Source organism: Oncorhynchus clarkii, chromosome 32, assembly GCF_045791955.1.
Source record: "Oncorhynchus clarkii lewisi isolate Uvic-CL-2024 chromosome 32, UVic_Ocla_1.0, whole genome shotgun sequence".
Classification (NCBI taxonomy): Eukaryota; Metazoa; Chordata; class Actinopteri; order Salmoniformes; family Salmonidae; genus Oncorhynchus; species Oncorhynchus clarkii.
In genome coordinates, this window is record NC_092178.1 from 11456581 (window position 1) to 11475942 (window position 19362).

General features: G+C 39.9%; 1 protein-coding gene across 1 annotated transcript; it reads right to left on the minus strand.

Annotated features, from left to right (window-relative positions):
* Positions 1–7066: 7066 nt before the first annotated feature.
* Positions 7067–13016, minus strand: LOC139392099 (geminin-like). Its single transcript, XM_071139818.1, has 6 exons — positions 12943–13016; positions 9337–9444; positions 9071–9227; positions 8766–8848; positions 8314–8424; positions 7067–8184 (listed from the first exon to the last, which is right to left on the minus strand). Exons 2-6 carry the CDS (start codon positions 9409–9411, stop codon positions 7915–7917), a joined length of 696 nt encoding a protein of 231 aa, XP_070995919.1. The 5' UTR covers positions 9412–9444; positions 12943–13016; the 3' UTR covers positions 7067–7914.
* Between the last annotated feature and the right edge of the window lie 6346 nt (positions 13017–19362).

Genomic DNA, 19362 nt, shown 5'->3' on the forward strand with positions numbered 1-19362 from the left:
TAAGTTGGACGATTGTTTTATTTATTGGGAGAGTAATGATTTAATTAGTGTTTTAGCCTATAATCAAAACCAGTGGAGGCTGCTGAGGGGAGGACGGCTCATTAAACCATGAGTTTGATGTATTTGATACCGCTCCAGTCATTAGCACGAGCCCGGTGCCACCAACTCCTCTGATCGAAACTGAATAAATGAAAAACCAAGAAGCAGATCAATATTTAGTGCGTTTTCCAACCTATGAATGGGTTGGGATTGCAGCCAGAAGCGTACATGGTTCTGTCATTTTGGACAAGGGAGCACAAAGACCTTCAAACAGAATGGAAAGGTGCATTGAGACAAGTCATGTTTATACCTGGTGATAACATGTCAAACGGTGACCGTGACGAGTGACATGTTAGTCACTGCTGGATGTTAGGAGGCGGTGGGAAAGTGAACTCAGTCGTCCTCTAGACCAGGGGTATTCACCGTTTACCCTACGAGATCCAGAGCCTACCGACTTACCTCAATTATATAATTACACACGTTTGGTGTCCCAGGTCAAAATCAGTCCCTGATTAGAGAGGAACAACGACAAAACATGCAGTGGAACTAGCTTCCGAGGTCCCGAGTTGGAGTTTGAAGGCTCTAGACTAACCGTTAATGTTTTTCTTCTTAGAAGACTTTAGTGTTCAGGCAGGGATTGAGGCTATATAAACCAGCAGATGGTATTTCCATAAAGGGACCAGTATCAGTGTCTAGTGATAACTCTAAAGATTCTACTCACATTAACCCGCATACTACTAACATATTTTACATACACTACATGGATTAAAAACTGGCTCATTTTTATCCCAAGAAAGTATTAGAAAAATAAACAATCATAGCAAAATATCAACTCTATTCTTCTAAAAAACATCCTTAGAAATGTAAATAATGTCATCTGGAACAGAAAATAACCAAAACAGACTTAATTCTGCAAAAAAAAGTGTTAATTTGCATATTCTGTAAAACAAAAATATAAATTTCCTTTAATGTGCAGCTTTTCTCCAAAGTACATTCCACTAGTACTAAAAATATGATTTGCCATAAATTGATCATATTTTAATTTAGAAATATTACATTTAGTTAAATATACTTAATTGTATTTACAAAAAGTGATTAATCCATTGATCCTGAGAGACATCGACCTACAATAGGGCTGAGTTCTTTATTTAGCCACCATTACAATCGCTGTTAGTGAAACAATGGGTTTGGTAGGGACTATGGCAGGATGCTTCAAAATGCCCAAATCCTCAAAATGACTTCAAACCAAATGCTGTAGAGACCAAAACACCCTAACAAGAATATTATAGGAATTCTGGTATTTAATTCATTTTACGTAAAATCTATTTTTTTCAGAGTATAAAACACTAATACAGTCCAGGCTTGTAATTGAGAGTAGCTGGCTTCTGTATTACAGTTCTACAATATATATATTATTTATATAAGTTTACATACACTTAGGTTGGAGTCATTAAAACTTGTTTTTCAACCACTCCACAAATGTCTTGTTAACAAACTATAGTTTTGGCAAGTCGGTTAATAAGGACATCTACTTTGTGCATGACAAGTACATTTTCCAACAATTGTTTACAGATTATTTCACTAAATCACAATTCCAGTGGGTCAGAAGTTTACAAACACTAAGTTGACTGTGCCTTTAAACAGCTTGGAAAATTCCAGAAAATGATGTCATGGCTTTAGAAGCTTCTGATAGGCTAATTGACATCATTTGAGTCAATTGGAAGTGTGGATGTATTTCAAGGCCTACCTACAAACTCAGTGCCTCTTTGCTTGACATCATAGGAATTGTAGACCTCCACGAGTCTGGTTCATCCTTGGGAGAAATTTCCAAACGCCTGAAGGTACCACGTTCATCTGTACAAACAATAGTACGCAAGTATAAACACCATGGGACCACGCAGCCGTCATACCGCTCAGGAAGAAGACGCGTTCTGTCGCCTAGAGATGAACGAACTTTGGTGCGAAAAATGCAAATCAATCGCAGAACAACAGCAGAGGACCTTGTGAAGATGCTGGAGGAAACGGGTACAGAAGTATCTATATCCACAGTAAACGGAGTCCTATATCGACATAACCTGAAAGGCCGCTCAGCAAGGAAGAAGCCTCTGCTCCAAAACCGCTATAAAAAAAAGCCAAACTACGATTTGCAACTGCACATGGAGACAAAGATCGTACTTTTTGGAGAAATATCCTCTGGTCTGATGAAACAAAAATAGAACTGTTTGGCCATAATGACCATCGTTATGTTTAGAGGAAAAAGAGGGAGGCTTGCAAGCCGAAGAACACCATCCCAAACATAAAGCACGGGGGTGGCAGCATCATGTTATGGGGGTGCTTTGCTGCAGGAGGGACTGCTGCACTTAACAAAATAGATGACATCATGAGGGAGGAAAATTATGTGGATATATTAAAGCAACATCTCAAGACATCAATCAGGAAGTTAAAGCTTGGTCGCAAATGGGTCTTCCAAATGGACAATGACCCCAAACATACTTCCAAAGTTGTGGTGAAATGGCTTAAGGACAACAAAGTCAAGGTATTGGAGTGGCCATCACAAAGCCCTGACCTAAAAAAAAACATGTGCGAGCAAGGAGGCCTACAAACCTGACTCAGTTACACCAACTCTGTCAGGAGGAATGGACCAAAATTCACCCAACTTATTGTGGGAAGCTTGTGGAAGGCTACCTAATACGTTTTACCCAAGTTAAACAATTTAAAGGCAATGCTACCAAATACTAATTGAGTGTATGTAAACTTCTGACCCACTGGGAATGTGATGAAAGAAATAAAAGCTGAAATAAATAATTCTCTCCATTTTTCTGACATTTCACATTCTTAAAATAAAGTGGTGATCCTAACTGACCTAAGACAGAGATTTTTACTCTGATTTAATGTCAGGAATTGTGAAAAACTGAGTTTAAATGTATTTGGCTGAGGTGTATGTAAACTTCTGACTTCAACTGTACATACACACAGCAATCTACACACAATACCCCATAACAGGTTTAAACATTGTTGCAAATTTATAAAAATAAAAAACAGAAAATACCTTATTTACATAAATATTCAGACCCTTTGCTATCAAATTGAGCTCAGGTATATCCTGTTTCCATTGGTGACGCTTGAGCTGTTTCTACAACTTTATTAAGAGTCTACCTGTGGTAAAATCAATTGATTGGATGTGATTTGGAAAGGCACACACACACACACACACACACACCTGTCTATATAAGGTCCCACAGTTGACAGTGCATATCAGAGCAAAAACCAAGCCATAAGGTCGAAGGAATTGGCCTTAGAGCTCTGAGACAGGATTGTGTCGAGGGACAGATCTTGGGAAGGGTACCAAAACATTTGTGCAGCATTGAGGGTCCCCAAGAACACAGTGGCCTCTATCATTCTTAAATGGAAGAAGTTTGAAACCACAAAGACTCTTCCTAGAGCTGGCTGCCCGGCCAAACTGAGCAATCGGGGGAGAAGGGCCTTGGTCAGGGAGGTGACGGTCACCGATCGTCACTGACAGAGCTCTAGAGTTCCTCTGTGGAGATGGGGGAACCTTCCAGAAGGACAAACATCTCTGCAGCACTCCACAAATCAGGCATTTGTGGTAGAGTGGCGAGACAGAAGCCACTCCTCAGTACAAGTCACATGACAGCCCGCTTTGAGTTTGCCAAAAGGCACCTAAAGACTCTCAGACCATGAGAAACAAGATTCTCTGGTCTGATGAAACCAAGATTGAACTATTTGGCCTGAATTCCAAGCATCACGTCTGAAGGAAACCTGTCACCATCTCGACGGTGTAGCATGGTGGGGGCAGCATCATAGGACTGGGAGACTAGTCAGGATCGAGGCAAAGGTGAACAGTGGAAAGTACAGAGAGATCCTTGATGAAAACCTGCTCTGGATCTCAGACTGGGGTGAAGGTTCACCTTCCAACAGGACAAAAACCCTAAGCACACAGCCAAGACAATGCAGTAGTGGCTTCAGGACAAGTCTCTGAATGTCCTCGAGTGGCCCAGACAGAGCCCGGACTTGAACCCGATCGAACATCTCTGGAGACACCTGAAAATAGCTGTGCAGCGACTCTCCCCATCCAACCTGACAGAGCTTGAGAGGATCTGCAGAGAAGAACGGGAGAAACTCCCCAAATACAGGTGTGCCAAGCTTGTAGCTTCATACCCAGGAAGACTCAAGGCTGTAATCGCTGCCAAAGGTGCTTCAACAAAGTACTGAGTACTGAATAGGCCCTGAATAATAATGTAAATGAGATATTTCAGTTTTAAATGTTTAATACATTTGCGTAAATTTCAATATTCTGTTTTCTCATTAATGTGGTATTGTGTAGATTAAAGAAAAAAAAACGATTTAATCAATTTTAGAATAAGGCCGTAATGTAACAAAATGTGGAACATTTCAAGGGGTCTGAATACTTTCCGAATGTAGTGTGTGTGTGTATATATGTGTGTACACACACACACACACACACACACACACACCATACATTTATGAGCTGATTTGACCTGAACTAAGCATATATCTATGATGATTTTGTAACCAGTTATAACCATAGGGTGAGAGAAAGGTTCTCCATCTCTGCAGGTGATCTGTTTATCAAGTCAAGATCACTGATACATGTCCCCCTCCACCCTCTGAGGATGTGAATAAAACTGGTCTACAGAGAAACCTGGATTCAAACAAATACTTAGATTTGCCATAGAATAGCTACTTTTGGGGGTAATACCTACCAATACAGCAGTGTAGATTCAGGGAGCATATCTGAGTTGAGTTTCACAGGTCTATCAATTTATACAATTGGCAGATTTGTATATGCACAAAAATAAGGTAATTTTGTACATGTGATACATGGTATAGAAAAGTAAAATCTTAGGCGAGTACATGGAAAGCAGAGAGTACATCTCTGCAGATGATCTGTCTATCTGGCCAAAATCACTTATACAGGTTCCCCTCCACCCTCTGGTGGTATGGATAACTTATGTCTCCAGAGAAACCTAGACTCAAATAAAAGATCCTATATCAAATTACTATAGGAAGAATTATGTGTTTTTTGGCTCGAGTGAAAGACTCAAATTTTTTACTCAAACCACTAAGATAGCAGGCAAGGCTATTCAGAACACAGAACTGCCTCTGGAGAAGAGTCCCGGCGGCGCACCACATTGTTTGCAAAATAAAAATATTCTTCAAGCTCTGTCAGTTGGTTTTTGATCATTGTCAAGTCTTACCGTATAATTTCCACGCCGATTTAAGTCAAAACTGTACCGTGGCACCCCGTATTATCAGCATATTCAACAGCGTTTAAGAAATATTACCTTCAGTGTTATCTTGTGATCAGGCCATCAATGTTTTGTGATTATTGGTGTTGCAAAAATGTTAGCTAACGGGTTAGCAATTAGCATGTTTGACAATTCAGCGGAAATAGTATTAATCGGCATACGGTCCCCAGTTATTGGCCACCTTACCATTTTGGTCAATTACAAGATATCCGTTAAATTTCGTTTAAAAAAATAAATAAATAAATAAATAAAAAAGACACCTTGTATCCGAAGTGTTTACTAGATAGTTGACTAGTTGGCTAGCCTTCCAAGTGAAAAGAAATGACCGGCCTGTCAACTTTTCATTGCGTAGCCTGGTGCCTCCCCCCTGTAGACTCTTAAAAATGGTTCTTCACCAACATCTTCCGTGTTGTAACCAAATGTCTCATTAGTTTCAGATTGTTTTGAGAAAGTAGATACCAGTTTAATACTAACAAAAATATTATGAATAAATTAAGTAAAAAGTTGGATATTAAATGGTGTGGTCTGTCGCGCAGTCGAATTTTACTATACAGCGTGTCCCACAAAATGTGTAAATATATTAGTTTTTGAAAACTCTCAACTTACATACGTTTCAATGAAAAATCCGTGATCAGTAAAACAACGTAAACTCTTACATTGCCTTGGTCCGTACAATTGCCCTTATTTTAGCGCCCCAAAAACGTAATACTTCCAGATCCCCCTTAATGTCAATACCATTGTAAAGCACAATTTCTCCCCTTTTCAACATAATCAATTACATGACAAACACTACCCGTTTCTGCATAATTACAGCAGGCAATGAGCGGGTGGGGAAGCGAAACTAATGCGTGATAGTGAGAAGGAGAGATGTCGTGGGAAAATGGCTTTCCCCCCCTCGATCGGTCCAACTTATCGCCTCTAAAATGTAAATAAAACACTAAAGAGTTTGTCATTACATACCTATTTGAAGGTTTGTGTCGAATTTGAGTCGGGTTTAGGGCGGTGCTAAAGTGATCTTAGAAGTAAACAGCGGCTTTGAGAATGATCGCATGCGACACGCCAAGATGTAACGGAGGGACAGTTCTCTCAACTCCAATACTATAGAGCCATTACCATGTCGACCAACGCTTGAACAGAAACCTAGTTCACTCCCCTGATTGAAGTCACAGTCCCATTAGTTCTCTTTGTAGCCTCGTTTGCGCACATTTGTACAGAATGGGGGTGGGTTTACATTACCGTTATTTTCCAGACCATTTAAAGATGTTCACCTCAAGGTGATGGGGGGAAAATTAGCTAACTAGGCAACTCGTAAACATCTTGTCACCTTGGTAAGCAACTCATGTAGCTCTGACCTTGTGTTTTAGGTTATTGTCCTGCTGAAAAGGTGAATGTCTTCCAGTGTGTTGGAAAGCAGCCTTTTGCCTGTGCTTAGCGCTATTCCACCCCCATTTAGTTACTGGGTGCATTGAGACACCAGCCAGTGTAATTAACTTCAATGCTCAAAGGGATATTCTTACCCATCTACCAATTGGTGCCCTTCATGGCAAGGCATTGGAAAACTACTCTGTATATGTAAGCAATAATGCCCGAGGGGGTGTGGTATATGGCCAATATAGTCAAGCTGCAAAGATGAGTGCCTGGATACAGATTGCAGCATATTGGCCATATACCACAAATCCAAGGTGACTTACTGCTGTTATAAACTGGTTCCCAATGGAATTAGAGCAGTAAAAATACAATGTCAAATCAAATTTTATTGGTCACACAGTTAGCAGATGTTGTGAGTAGCGAAATGCTTATGTATCTAGAGCCGACAGTGCAGCAGTATCTAACAGGTAATATCTAACAATTCCTCAACAAAACCTAATAAATGAATGAGAATATATAAGTACAAAATATGGATGAGCAGTGACAGAGCAGTTAAAATGCAATAGATTGTAAAGAATACAGTATATACATATGAGATGAGTAGTGTGAAATGTGGCATTATTAAAGTGACTCGTGTTCCACTTAGTGGCCAATGATACCAAGTCTGTAGGTAGGCAGCCACCTCTGTGCTAGTGATGGCTGTTCAACAATGACGGCCTTGAGATAACTGTTTTTCAAGCACTCATGCACCTCACCTTCAGGATAGAAGCGGGGTGAACAGGTAGTGGCTCGGGTGGTTATTGTCCTTTATGATCTTTTTTGCCTTCCTGTGACATCGGGTGTTGTATGTGTCCTGGAGGGCAGGTAGTTTGCCCCCAGTGATTAAGTGTTTATGTCATAGGACAGCCCTGAAGCATATGTACAGTGTGCATTAAAACTGCACTATAACAAAATCCTAAGTATAATTGACCACCAACAAATACCATTTAAAAAGTCAACAGCAAAGTCAAATAAAAACTAGGGAGGCGCCTCTTTTCATAGCCGCGTTGTAAAAAGGGTATGGTTAAAGTAAAAATATTGCGCAAGTACCTCAGATGTTACGCAAAGAAAATATATAAACTAACTAAAGGCATCAATGCCAGAATGTTAAGTGAGAAGCACAGGTGTCGTCTGAAGGATTTCACCAGTACATTAGTCAATCATCCTCCCCTGAGGGTTAATTTTCCTTTTGTTCTGTGACCTCATCATCATCTGTGACATCCTCATCATCATCATCATCTTCTGTGACCTCATCATCATCTTCTGTGACATCATCTTCTGTGACATCAGTGACATCATCATCATCTTCTGTGACATCAGACCTGGGTGTGAAAACACTGTTGGTACTGGGGGCATCAGATTCTTCTAGTCCCTCAAAATTGGCATCAGCACCAAGCGCAATCTCTCGCAGGTCCTCTAGACTTTCCGGACTCTTTCCAGTTAACCTCTGAGAATAGAGAACAGAATATTAGCTTTGAACGTCGCACACTACCTTACATTTAAAAGCATCCACCATAGACCTGAAACCAGATGGAAACTAAAAGGAGTTTGTGGCCATCAATGTCCCGGCTCTTACCTCTATCATGTCAGCCATGTGCTGTACATGTTGGACCAGTTCCTGAAGCTCATCATTCTCCGTCTTCAGCTGGGCTATCTGCTCATCCTTGGCCTCGATGCCTTTGTGCAACTGCGCAAACAAGGTAATAAAGTCACTCAGAATGTGGCAGACTAAAAAAAAAGAATAAATTATGTTTTTTAAGGTAGCTTCAGACTTTACCATCCACTAAAATGTTAAACGTTATCAGCTCAAGGTCAATGGCTAAAATACCACTATGCACCAAGGCCCCAAAAGACAACATGGGGCAGAATTCCACGAGATTAATGGTTTCAGAGATATGGATAGTTCAGACCAACACCCATTGTTCCAGCTGGAGTGTTGCCAGAGACTATGTGATTGACTAATTTTGAACCGTGGGAACAGGACCAGTTCATTAAACATTAGTCAGCAGCCTTCAGTGATTAACTGACCTCCTCATTCTCCTGGAGAACGTTGTAGAGAGCTCTACGTCTCTCCTCGGCTACCTCTTTCCAGTAGGAAGAGGGAGGGGTTTCTGAAACAGAGGGGATAGGCCATTTCAATTAAACCACTGGACAAACATATATCAATAAATAAAATGAAGACATTCAGCTCTGGGATGATGATGAACATTATGCATGTAGACAAAATGTGAGCCAAGTCCATGTCGATGAAACATTGTTGGGATAAATGGGTTAAGCATAACGATCAACCATAAAAACGATTTGTCCTTGTAACACCTTGAATACCAACATACCTTTGACCATTAGCACGTACGTCTCCTTGGTAACGCCGGCGGGTCGATTGTCCTTCTCTGCTTTTGGTGATGCGACAGCGACTTCAGACTTCACCCTCTTGGAGCCCGTCACTTGTTCTGCGTTCCACCATTTCCTCTTGAAAGCCACCTTTCCTGTCTGAACACACGTAAACCTATAATTACTTGACCTGCACATCAGTGGTATTGACCAAAACACTTTAGTTAACCAAGTATAGCAATGTCAATGTCAAATTCCAATTGCATACCGGTATTACTTTGCCTAGGTTTGTATTGCCTGCAGAAGGCTGGAGGACTTGCAGGGTTTTCCTTGTGGGTCCCATGGTCTTGAATGGATCCACCCAACAACAAGAAAGCTGTAAAAATAAAATGCATATAAAGTCACATCCACATTCAAATGAATAGTTACGTGTGAAAAGTTGTATAGTTTGGCATTTAAAGTAATTAATAAAACTGTACAAGTCAGCATTCATGTGATTACACGCAAAACAGAGTCCGTGAGGCATTAGTTACACCCCCCACCCTTGAGAAACCATTAAGGTACAACATTGGTGGGAAACAACCCAATCTGCACTCCCTGACCCAAGTATTGTGAGCATTCACCTGGGCATAGTGCCATTCAACTGCTCTTACTCCGGTTACACTCGTGATTGTCATTGTGGGATGGCAAAATAAGTGAAGTGACTGAATGGCTCTATGCATCTGACTGAAGGTTCAAAAGTTACTCAAAATTATTTCCAGTACTACAGATGTGCTTGATTGAACTACTGTTGCAACAGAACCAATTGAAAGTCCAAACCCAGTCAACCTGGCACCTCAGACAGGCTAACGCAAACTCAGTACCGGAAAGATTAAGTGGTATTTGAACCCATGTCTGGTATCCAACTGACTGGCAGGCAACGGAAAGGGGCAGGCCCATCCTGCTCTGAGCACCATTGATGGGGCGACTGCCTTATATTCCCACGGGCAGCGATTGGCCTTCAGTCATCATCTTACTCGCTGACATTCTTGAACAAATAATTACCGTGGGAACTGTTCTCAAAAAGCTCATTATGGACAACTACAAGTTAGTGTGCAAACAAACCAAAGCAAGTTAAATTGAGGCGGACGTCAAATTTGGAAAACATTGAGTTAATTCCGAGGTGTGCACGAGTAGACAATAATTTGTTTGAAGGATGCGAGGTCACTGTTCAAGGCCTGTTAACCACTTGTACGGTCTCGTTATACAAAAGGGTTTGTGCCTTGCACATAATACTTTGTTAACTTGGCATTAGTAGAGCAAGCATGCAGCAGACTGTCAGGTAATATTGGCAGACAAGCAGACTGTGGCTATGAAATTGAAAGCACAGAATCTGCTAGAATGTCATTTTATGCTGTAGCGTTGACGTCCCTATCACTGGAACTAAGGGGCCTATATGGAACCATGTGAAACAGGCCAAGACCTTTAATCCTCCATTATATTTTACAGTTGGCGCTGCGCAGTCGGGCAAGTAGGGTTCTCCTGGCATCCGCCAAACCCAGTCATCTGTCGGACTGCCAGATGGTGAAGCGTGATTCACCACTCCAGAGGACGCATTTCCACTGCGCCAGAGGCCAACGGCTGCAAGCTTTACACCTCTCCAGCCGACGCTTGGCATTGCGCATGGTGTTCTTAGGTCTTTAGGAAACTAATTTTATGAAGCTCCCGATAAAGTTGCTTCGAGGCAGTTGGAACTCGGTAGTGAGTGTTGCACAGGACAGATTATCATTTTTTAAATATTTTTTTTAAACACGCTTCAGCACTCAGAGGTCCCGTTCTGAGAGCTTGTGGCCTACCACTTCAGTTGTTGCCCCTAGACGGTTCCACTACACAATAGCAGCGCTTACAGTTGACCGGGGCAGCTCTAGCAGGGCAGAAAATTGACAAACTGACTTGTTGGAAAAGTGGCATCCTATGACAGTGCCACGTTAAGTCACTGAGCTCTTCAGTAAAGCCATTCTACTGCCAATGTTTGTCTATGGAGATTGCATGGCTGTGTGCTCTATGTTATGCACCTGTAAGCAGCAGGTGTGGCTGAAATAGCCCAATCCACTAATTTGATAGGGTTTCCACAAACAAAAGTGTCACCCAAAATTGACATGTATAATTTAACACTGCAAAATAATTTACCAACGGGCTAATTTCCCCAATGTGGACAGTTTGTTACTACCTAACATCACAGTTGAGTGAAATTACTTAAATTCCACAGTTCACTAAAAATGTTGGTTTTACATAATGAAGTTGTGCTACACTAACCTTTATAATATTTGTCAAGTCTACAAATAAAATTTGATGCATAAGTTGATTTCCAACATATGCGCCACAGAACACACTGCAACACCATGGTGCAAGGAAACGCAGCGTTCCATTGGAAATTAATGTACTTCTGGTGTACCAAAAAACGCAAGGACACCGTCTGTCTGATCGAGGCTTTCGAAGGCAGCTACGAAATTCAAACCGCAGCGGCGGGGGGGGGGGGGGGGGGGGGGGGGGGGGGGCGCTCTTTATTAAAGCCGCTGGCCACAAACAAATGGATATTTGGCAGTCAAGAAATCACTGAAATAAGAGCCAACTCATTTACCCATTTAGGCCTTACTGTGGAGATAATTCGTTGAAATGATCCAGTCAAGTGTTGCGTTTACCTTTTTGTATTGGCTCACAAGGAGCTGAGCTGCCATAAGGCTACTACAGGTTATTTTATCGACAGGTTTGTAGTATACCCAAGCTCATTGTGGTTTGTCTTTGTAGAGCGCAAATGGTACATGTAGCAGCAGTGAATTGGCCTATTACCATACGTCAATTTGAGTGATTAATCTGCGAGCCTATTGATCACAGTAAAACAAGCTCATCAACTACAATCTGGAGTGATCGCTTGGTAAATGAGGGAGCAGTTTAAGGTACTAACGGAGTAATTTTTATGCATAGTCTTCAACATATGGATTACGGTCATTTTATACCAGAGTTTTGACGCTATGCCATTTCAAAAATGCATAACAGGAAGCAGCAACAACATTTTCTACTTGAGGAATATTTAAAATAAAAGTGTAAAGGCGATTTAAAGAACCCCAAAACGTGCTGTAATTTATTTAATTTGTCCTGATAGTAACAAACCATGTTATTGTCAGAATGGACTTTAAACGTTGTGACCAAAAGACGATCAATATATTGAGATTCCCCTTTGAACTAAATTACAGCAAAAACACTGATTGATCAGCATTAGACCCGGATCTGCTGGCCTAACGTTAGATTAGCTGTTTTTACTTTATTGTTACAAGCCCGACGATCTAACCACTAGGCTACCTGCCGCTTTTACCTTGAATTACTCAGGATTTATTCCCAGGTTTAAATGTTCCTAATGGAGAAAATCCTAAAGTCGATTCACTACGGTTGAAACAGTAGCTTGAGAAGGACTAAATAATATCGTTAGAATGCAGACGAGAATGTCTTGATACGGGAAGAGTGTGCTATAAATTGTTAGTTAACACTAACAGAAAGAAGCCGCCAAAAATGCATTGAGGTGGCTGGCATGGTATGGCCAGACCAGAGGTGAGGTCAACTGAATCTTTGGTATGACCAGGTTTCGGGTAATGGCAACTGGCTAAATAGTTAACATAATCTATGTCTTGCTCAAAAAGAACGTGGACCAAATTAGTAAAGTAGAAAACAAATAATTTCAGTAGGGCAAAATCTGGTACAGTAACGTAAACTACAGCCATTCAAATTCGAAAAAATAAATAACCCGCTATCCTCTGTGTGAAACACTCACTGACTTGAGAATATTTGATCTTTGAGTGAAATTAAACAGTTTAGAAAAGCATACAATATTGTAACTTACTTGTTTTGGCAGCTTCCGCGAGTGTTATAGCGAAGATGTCTTTGCTTCTTTAATTCTCCGAGTCACGTTTCTTTCTCGCCACCTCGCGCCAGGAGCTTAAATATCCTGTTAAATCACGTGACACATATGATGCTTCTTCCGGATTTTGACAATTCTTCAAAATAAGAGTTTTGGCATGACCTCTGTTGTCCAGCACATAAGAACCAAACATACCCGAGATCGTTCAACTTTATGATACAAGTACCAAACTTGGTACACTAATTAATGATCGGGTGATTCTGCAACTTCGGGCACTTTGGCAGTGCAAACTTTCAGAAATTAAAACTTATTCAAACACCGTTTTACCAGTTTTTGATTTGCCTAGAAACGATATCTGATAATGGCTGCGATCGTACTATTCAAGAATGTATATATTTTTGTCAATTTTCCCAGACAGCCACAGACAAATGTCATTTCCATCACGTCATTAAACATCCATTTTAGTTGAAAATGAAATATCATACAATTGATTTATAACGGAGTTCTTATACATTTGTACATGAACTTGAATTGAATAATATTTAAAGTGATTTTTAAGGTTTTCCTAATATTAATAATTCAACACGATGCCTGAATGTATAATCTTGCCTTGGTGACAGCTGAAAACATTTGTTTATCAGGAAAAATAAGATATTTCCACCCAACCTTTTTGTGAGATTATGACAACAACCATATGATTTCCATATCTAAAACAAATAAATATATGTAAATTATACATAATATACTCATTTACCTAAAAAAATATGGGTTGTGATGGAAATTACAATGTGTGGTGGAAATGACATCTATGTAAAAAAAAAAAAAAAAAGTATGAAAACAATATTTTATTGCAAACCTTTTGAACAACAAGCATTGTTAAACATTTGATTAATATAAGACCAAGTAAGATTCCAAAACACTGGAACTAGCACCTTTTAAACAAGAGAACAATGTGTTGTCCTTGACTACACTTAGATGCTACAAATATAAATTCTAGCAGGGTAGCCTAGTGGTTAGAGAGTTGGACTAGTAACCAGAAGGTTGCAAGTTCAAACCCCCGAGCTGACAAGGTACAAATCTGTTGTTCTGCCCCTGAACAGGCAGTTAACTCACTGTTCCTAGGCCGTCATTGAAAATAAGAATTTGTTCTTAACTGACTTGCCTAGTTAAATAAAGGAAAAATAAAAATATATAGAGGGAAGAGTTAATTGAGAGCCACACATGTTTTATTTAATATATGATTTTATGCCTGCTTTGTATGTACTATATAGTGAGTTTCCAAGTGTATCTAAGGTTTAGAAAGAGACCAAGGCATCCAGCTCCATGTGCCTATTGGTCACTGGATGTGGCTCAGGGACAAGTCCAAGCACATGCTGTGGTCTGTACCATATGATGTCGTCTCTCATTGGCCATTTACACAGGTAGTTCTCTGCAAAGTCAATATGCACAATGATCTCCTCTTTCCCCAGATTGCCTTTTAAATTATCTTAAGGACCATGACAAGAAAACCTGCCGATGAAAAGCAGAAAGTTTCACTGGAACTTTGTCAATATTATAATTGCAAACCAACATGTAGTTAAGGCCACCGAAAGTAGGGAAGAAATGATGAGGAATACAATTCCACATAGAAGTGGATCTTCTTAGGAATTGTTTTATCCAATAATCTTAAAAGTATAATTTAAGGTAGTAAAGTTCAGAAAATTCAGCCCACCATTCTCATAAGTGTTCATTACAACAGTTTTCCCAATGTAATGGGTACGGTTTCTCCACAGAAAGTTGAAAAGCATCTGGTCTATCTCCTTGCCTTTTTTACTGTCAAGATATAAAGACAGAGCACCAGACGCTTTGGAAAAGGATTGTATCACATTGATCGATATGGGAATTTGGTTAGCGTCTTTCAGAAAAAGTGTAGTATCATCTGCCAGCTGGCTTATAATAATTTATTTACCTGCTATGGAAATACCTTGTACAGGACTATTATTTAAAGAATTTGTAAGAAGTTGGGTGATTAATAAAAACAGGACGGGGAGCTAGGCAAGGTTGTCCTAATTCCTCTCTTTAACTCAAATCTAGGTGAGGTGCCATATTTCAATTGGATAGAGCTGTTACCATTTGAATAGAGAGTCCTAGTAGACTTACAGAAAAAATCCCCAAAACCAAGTCTCTCAAGGGAGTGGAAGAGGAACTGATGCTCTACTGTGTCAAATGCTTTATAAAAATAAAAAAATAATATGAAGCTATCCTCGATTATTAGGTCTGAGTAGTCAAGTATGTCTAATACTAGTCTGATAATGTTAGAAATATGTCTGTTCCTCATGAAGCCAGACTGTGTTTCATCAATGATTGCATCCAGGACTTCTTCAATTATTTTTGCAAGTAGTAAGGCTAATATCTTATAGTCATTATTAAGAAGACAAATTGGATGCCAGTTATCGATGAGCATGTCTTCTTTTTTAGGCTTAGGTATCAGTGTTATTAACCCCTGACTCATTGTAGGAGGGAGAACATTGTTTTTAATACTCTCTAAAAAGACTTCAAATAGGAAGGGAGCTACTTGTTCAGAAAATAATTTGTAAAATTCGGATGTAATCCCATCAACACCTGGTGATTAATTGTTCTTTAGATGTTTGATAGACTATAATCTCTTCAACTTTGATGGGTTCATCACACTGTTTAGATTCTATATCACTGATAGAGTGAACATTATTCAGTGAGTTAAAAAACACATCTGTGGATTCCTGACAGTACGTAGAGCTATACAATTTTCTGTGAAAATTGCTACAGTATTTAGCGATTCATTTTTGGTCATCTGTAATAACACCATCGATGTTTAACTTATGGATAGTGTTATTTTTAGAGTGAAATTTCTCAAGTCTAAAGAAATAGGATGAATTATATTCTCTCTCCTCAATCCATTTATTTCTAGATCTAATAAAGGCTCCTTCTGCTTTTAATGTATATATATTATCCCATTTATTTTGTAACTTAATCAGTTCCATCTTCTCCTCCCCCGAGAGGCCGGCTGGGGACCTCCGAGAAAGGGAAGTTAATGATCACCTTTTCCTCCTCAGCTCTTCTGGTCTTTGCAAGATTACTACCATATTTTCTAAGGTACTTGGACACAAATTTAAAGAGCTCCCAGTTCTTGCAATAAGATTTTTCTTCACAAGCCCTTTCCCAAAAGTGTGAAAGCAGATCTTTAACCTCAAACTTAACTATATCATTATTTAATAATGAGCTATTTAGCTTCCAGTAGGATGCTCTACCAAGGTTAGTATCAGGGGTAAATATTTTGATATCAATGTAAATGGCCCTATGGTCTGTGAGGGGAGTAGAACAAATATTTGTAGTAACACACTCACTATCAATACATTTGGATATAAGCCAAACATCTATTCTGGATTGTCTGGAACCTGTTTTGTTACTCCAAGTGAATGATCTGTCGGCCGGAAACCGCTCTCTCCATATATCAGTAAGATCAAGCTTTTCCATAAAAAGTATTAAACTCAAATTCTGATTGGATGGCCTACCTGGGAGCCATCTATCAGTTGAATTATCTATTGTAATGTTAAAGTCCCCTCCTATCAATAATAACGAATCCGGAAATTTAGGTAACCAATGAAGTATATGTTTCTCTATAGATTCAAGCAACTCATCATTCTCATGTTTGGTGTTGTACCCGTAGAAGTTTACAGTAATGAGCGTAATGTCATTGTAACTGATCATTCTCATGTCTGGTGTTGTACCCGTAGAAGTTTACAGTAATGAGCGTAATGTCATTGTAACTCATCATTCCCATGTTTGGTGTTGTACCCGTAGAAGTTTACAGTAATGAGCGTAATGTCATTGTAACTCATCATTCTCATGTTTGGTGTTGTACCCGTATAAGTTTACAGTAATGAGTGTAATGTCATTGTAACTCATCATTCCCATGTTTGGTGTTGTACCCGTAGAAGTTTACAGTAATGAGTGTAATGTCATTGTAACGCATCATTCCCATGTTTGGTGTTGTACCCGTAGAAGTTTACAGTAATGAGTGTAATGTCATTGTAACTGATCACAAGACAAATAAAGTGGCCAAAGGGGTCACATTCCGAGTGTAGAATATTACCACCAAAGGTATTTGGTGCCATATATACCAGTGGAGGTTCCTCAGATGAAGAAGGGGAGGACCATCCTCCTCAATGAATTTAATAAAAATAAAGATTGTGTAACATTGAAAAAGTTATTTTTTTAGTTAAAACTATACTCAATATATTCACGTCACCAAATAATTGATTAAAACACACCGTTTAGCAATGCAGGTCTACAGTAACCTCAACAGAAATCTGTAGGGTAGCACCGTAGTGTAGCCATAGGACAGCTAGTTTCTGTCCTCCTCTGGGTACATTAACTTCAATACAAAACCTAGGAGGCTCATGGTTGTCACCCCCTTCCATAGACTTACACAGTAATTATGACAACTTCCGGAAGACATCCTCCAACCTATCAGAGCTGTTGCAGCATGAAATGACATGTTGTCCACCCAATCAAAGTATCAGAGAATGAATCTAATACTGAAAGCATAAGCTACAACTAGCTAGCACTGCAATGAATAAAATGTAATGAGTAGTTCACTCAAAGAGAAAGACAATAGTTGAACAGTTAACAAATACATTTCTTTAAAAATGGAGAAGCAAGAGAGCTATGTTTCATTGTATTTTTTTTTATCTCACTTAGCTAGTGACTGCAGCAAGCTAAACTCAGCAAAAAAAGAAACGTCCTATCACTGTCAACTGCGTTTACTTTCAGCAAACTAATATTTGTATGAACATAACAAGATTCAACAACTGAGACAAACTGAACAAGTTCCACAGACATGTGACTAACAGACTTGGAATAATGTGTCCCTGAACAAAGGGGGGGTCAAAATCAAAAGTAACAGTCAGTATCTGGTGTGGCCACCAGCTGCATTAAGTACTGCAGTGCAACTCCTCCTCATGGACTGCACCAGATCTGCCAGTTCTTGCTGTGAGATGTTACCACACTCTTCCACCAAGGCAAATGAGAGTTCCTGGACATTTCTGGGGGGAATGGCCCTAGCCCTCACCCTCCGATCCAACAGGTCCCAGACGTGCTCAATGGGATTGAGATCCAGGCTTTTCATAGCCATGGCAATCACTGACATTCCTGTCTTGCAGGAAATCACACACAGAACGAGCAGTATGACTGGTGGCATTGTCATGCTGGATTGTCATGTCAGGATGAGCCTCAGACTGTCCTATTGCGGACAGTCTGAGCACTGATGGAGGGATTGTGCATTCCTGGAGTAACTCGGGCAGTTGTTGTTGCCATCCTGTACCTGTCCTGCAGGTGTGATGTTCGGATGTACTGATCCTGTGCAGGTGTTGTTACACGTGGTCTGCCACTGTGAGGACGATCAGTTGTCCGTCCTGTCTCCCTAAGTTTTCATACCTGTGACATTATTTGCCTACCGTCTGTAAGCTGTTAGTGTCTTAACGACCGTTCCACAGGTGCATGTTCATTAATTGTTTATGGTTCATTGAACAAGCATGGGAAACAGTGTTTAAACCCTTTACAATGAAGATCTGTCAAGTCATTTGGATTTTTACGAATTATCTTTGAAAGACAGGGTCCTGAAAAAAAGGAGGTTTCTTTTTTTGCTGAGTTTAGTTTAGCCTACTCAAATAGAGAGGGATGCCATGTTCGCCATAGCCAGCTAGCTATCTAACACGGGAACTCTTACAAGTCAAGGTAAGCTTTTGGTTTCGCTAAACTGCTTGCTGACTGTACACTGTATTAAATGATTGCAGCAGGTTTACTAACATTCATTCTAGTAGCTATGTTGACTATGACGTTAGCTAGCTAAGATGGTGATAACGATGTAGGCTGATATGGTGATAACGATGAAGGTTTGACTGGTCATAGACAGCTGATGTGTTGTGCAATGAAGTCCTCAAGCAAAGGTAATAGGTGACAATTTTTCCCGCTAACATCCCTTCTGAATTTAAAAGTAATCCTCAAAGTAATCATCTAGTTTTTCAAAAGTATCTGTACTCTGATTACAAATATTATTGCTGGTAACACAACGGATCACAGTTACCATTTTGTTGCAATCCGTTACTCCCCAACCCTGCACGTGTGCTAGCGAAGTCGTGCATCTCACTCATTGCAATATCTGTGGTGAGGCTTGTGGGATCGTCATTTAGCTGAGTCTACCGTTAAAGGTTTTTGTGTGTACTCCTAATGGAATGTAAAAAATAATCATACATTTTATCTCAATAAAAGGAAGGTTCATTCTACTCTGTAGCAGCCACATAATACCATAACAAAATAGTTTATACCCCCCCTTTTTAGAGACAATGTACAGGAACCGTTTTGTAATTTACAATGTGTTATCAT